General features: G+C 37.3%; 1 protein-coding gene across 1 annotated transcript in view; it reads right to left on the bottom strand.

Moving 5' to 3' along the window:
- LOC107098647 (1-phosphatidylinositol 4,5-bisphosphate phosphodiesterase beta-1-like) overlaps positions 1–3,779 on the bottom strand; it is a 72,973-nt gene that overhangs the window by 29,689 nt on the left and 39,505 nt on the right. Inside the window, exon 14 of the mRNA XM_015396422.1 lies at positions 1,595–1,650. Within this exon, the coding sequence (XP_015251908.1) occupies positions 1,595–1,650 (56 nt within the window). The remainder of the gene's footprint in view (positions 1–1,594; positions 1,651–3,779) is intronic.

Consider the following 3,779-nt stretch of genomic DNA (forward strand, 5'->3'; position numbering starts at 1 on the left):
TAACATCTTTAATAAAATTCACTTGCATTCTAAGATTTTTATATTTCTTCCCTTTGTAGCTATAGTTCTGATAAAAACTTTAAAATGAGTACATATTCCTCCATTTTTAGCTTCCTTTTAATGGCTTCCTGTTAAATCCAGAATTATAATGACCAGATGGTGGAAGACCCAGATTCAACCGGAGCAAGAGACGTTTAAATAGTTTATTGGAATGAAACTGGCGCTGGTTGGGAGAGATTCACCAGAATCAGCAACTGCAACACAGAATACAGGTCAGAGATCCAAAAGACACAGACAGGTCCGATAGGGGTCAGGCAGGTTTACAGGAATACTCGTCATAATCTGACACTAGTCACTGGTCTGAGAGCTGGTTATACAGTTAGGTAAGAGGGAAAATCTGATGGAGGCTGACCAGAAACAGGGCAGAGTTGACAGGTGTGTTGAATCCTGGATCAAACCAGCACTCATGCCAGAAATCATGACAAGAATAGAATTCAAAATCCTCCCTCTCACCTATAAAGCCCTAAACAACCAAGCTCCATCTTATATTAGAGATCTGATTGTTTCTGGTGTTCCAAACACTCACTTCACTCTCAATCTGCAGTGGTTCCTAGAATTTCTAAATGTAGAATGGGAGGCAAAGAATGGCCAAAATGCCATAAAGGTATGGGAGATGTGGAGTGGATGGCAGAGAGTGGATGGCAGAGACCACATAAATGTAATGGAAGCAGCTCAGTAATCAAGAGAAACGTTACAAAATTAAGAGAATTAACTGTTTCGGATAAATTAATAGAGCTGAAAAGAAGAAAATTAAAGTTTAGGTTGAGAATGTATGTTAGTGTTTCTGATTGATTTTAGGCCAGCGGAGAAGGCTTTGAAGGCCTTTACAGCCCACCACTGCTAGCAGGTGGAAAAATGATTGAAAGATTGAGGATGATGCTGTTTGTTATATTTTTTCACGCTTGAAAAAAAAAGGTTTTCTGAGTTTTATTTTGCAGTTTCATGTTTGTTAGTTGTTTTAATTAATTAGATGAATACATATAACATTTCTTATAAACTGTGTTAGAGACTTATTCAAAAAAGATGAGTTCATACTGGAGGTCTTTGTCCATGACCATATAGGGACCGTTTTAGTTATTGAAAATGGCTTATTGTGTGTTATTGAAGATGTTTCATTTCATTTATTGCTGTTTTGGGTTTTGCAAACACTGTGAATATCATTAGACGTATCTGTTTTGTGGATTAGACACCAACACAGCAGGGGGGGGGGTGGCACAAAAAAACTTCACAAAATGAAAGCGGCCAAAGTCTTTCATTTCAAAACTGAACCGGTAAAAAGTATCATCCAGACACTGAGCACGAAAACCAAAACGAAAGGAAATGAGACATCAGGAACAGCACTGATGACAAATAAAGAGCAGCTGGAGGGACAACAGCCAAGGAAAAGAAGCATTCATGACAAGATCAACAGCGGCACCAGCATGTAGAACAGACCCACAAAGCTGTGAAAAGCACAGGTCGCGTGTGAACAGTAACAAAGGGCGACAGCAGAGAGGGTGGCCCTCTGTCAGCTTTTTAAAATGTCCCTACTGACCTTTTTACCATCATCATCTTCATCATCATCATCTTCTTCACTCTCAGCTTCCACGTCTGTTAAGATTAAATAAGTCGGCATCATCTCTGTGTCGCATCTCATTTATACAGAAGAAGCAGAATGAAACATGACTCTGTGGGAGTAAGGAGGCTGCAGGCAGAGTTGTGCTATCTTACTGCAGAGACTGAACCTCTATGGGTTCATTAATAGGCACAGAGCCCCCACTGAACATTATTTCTACTAGAAAATAGTCAAAATGCCTTGAAAAAGTCTTCATACCCTTTGTACTTTGTAACATTTGTCATTTGAACCCTCACCATATCACACCAGGATAAATCAGACTTAACCCACTGTTGTAAATATAGTAAAAATGGGAAAAATCTGATGAGAATAGGAACCTCTTTATTGTGATTCTCCTAAATGAAATACAGTAAATGAGCACAGCAAGTAGGAGAGATGAGGTTTCGTCCAAAAACCTAGAGTATGGCACAAATGCAAACATACCAAGACACCGGCCATCCACCTGCACTGAAAGGCTGTCTGACACGAGTGTTAGTCAGAGAGGCAACCAGTAGGTCAGAAATCCACTGGTCCGAAGTGACAATCCGTCAACGTATCAGTTATGTGCATCACTTGCATGGGGTGAATTTTGTTCCATTATTGCTAAAAGTGTTTGTGAGTGGAAAAAAAAACAACTATCCAGCTATAAAACATCTTAATACAAAAAAGGTTTTAAGGGTTACTTAGCATTTTTCCCTAAACACATTTTTGTTTACATTTCATATTTTCAAATTGTAATTTTCAAATTTCTGTTTTTTATATTGAGTTCTACAAATTGCATTTTACAGATCATATTCTCTTCACTTTAAGGCCAAATCAAACATTTGGTCTTGAACATAAAAATGTTGTTGGTAACGTCCAGCAGATCAATAGAAAAGTTTTTTGCTCCTCCCTCCAGGGGAAAGCCCGCCCCAGCTGTAAAGATAATGTGATGTGTAAAATGCAATTTCAAAACAATTCAATCTGTAAAACTGAAAAAAGAAAATAAAAACTGAAACTGAATTTGAAAATATAAAATCTGTAAAAAATACATATGAAAAACAAAATCTGAGGAAACAGATCAAGTAACTTAAAGGAAAAGTCATATTCAGAATTCAAACTTCTGAAAGTACTTTAAATATGAAATTATTACATACTGTTCAATAAATTAAACGTTTTTAATTCAGAGTAATTTTCATTTGAATGTGCTTTAGTGGAGGCATCCATGTTTGTCAAAGAACACTACTGCCACCTACTGGTTTGTGACGTCACGGTGCGGTATCGGCTGTTGATCAAGTCCCAGTGCTGTTTCTGGTGTTTGTCACAACCATGTTGAAAACATTCTTCTTCCAAATGTTTATTTCACTTTTACCCAATGTATTCCAGCATCCAGCTGCCATGCACGTGGGCATTGTCAGTTTCACTATAGCTCTGGTGAATTTCAATGGTGAAGTCCTCTGGAAATCTTCAATAATTGTTGTTGATTGCAGATGTGTCTAGTAGTTCCCATTGATTTTGCTTGTAAAGCGGGGAGAATGGCGCTAGGCTTACCGCACCGTGACGTCACTGCTGGAAGATGGCAGGAGGGAGGGGTTACTATATTTGGGCAAAAATGGCCGCTCCCTGACTCAGTGATCGCCATGAAAATAATTATTACTTTTTTTTTTATTGATTAACGCAAAATTCATTAAATCACTGCAAACCTATTAGTTAGGTATTAGTTATTAGGTATAGATAACGATCCACTGATCATTCCTTGCTTACTGGACTTTTCCCTTTAAACCTTTTTTGATTAGGAACTTCAAGTTTCATTTCAGAATGACATTTTTTTTCCCAATTTCCATTTAAAAAACACAACCTTCGCTTCCAACACTAATGGAACACAATTAAGTGAATAGAGTGACAGAAAAAATAAACAAAGAAAACGTTTCCAAAATGCCAACTTTTAAGGAAAAATTAAAAATATGTGGGTGGATAAGACATTGGTTTAAACAGTGGTAGTTGCAGCTTCATCATACAAGTAAAAAATAGAAGATTGTAAAAGGTAACCTATTCTAGGCCATCAAAGTATCAGATAGAAAATCACGTGTCACCATAGCTCTGAAAAGGCCAGATATTAGATTTTTTTTTTCTTCCAAATTTTGTC

Source organism: Cyprinodon variegatus, unplaced genomic scaffold (assembly GCF_000732505.1).
Source record: "Cyprinodon variegatus isolate N-32 unplaced genomic scaffold, C_variegatus-1.0 Scaffold27, whole genome shotgun sequence".
Lineage (NCBI taxonomy): Eukaryota > Metazoa > Chordata > Actinopteri > Cyprinodontiformes > Cyprinodontidae > Cyprinodon > Cyprinodon variegatus.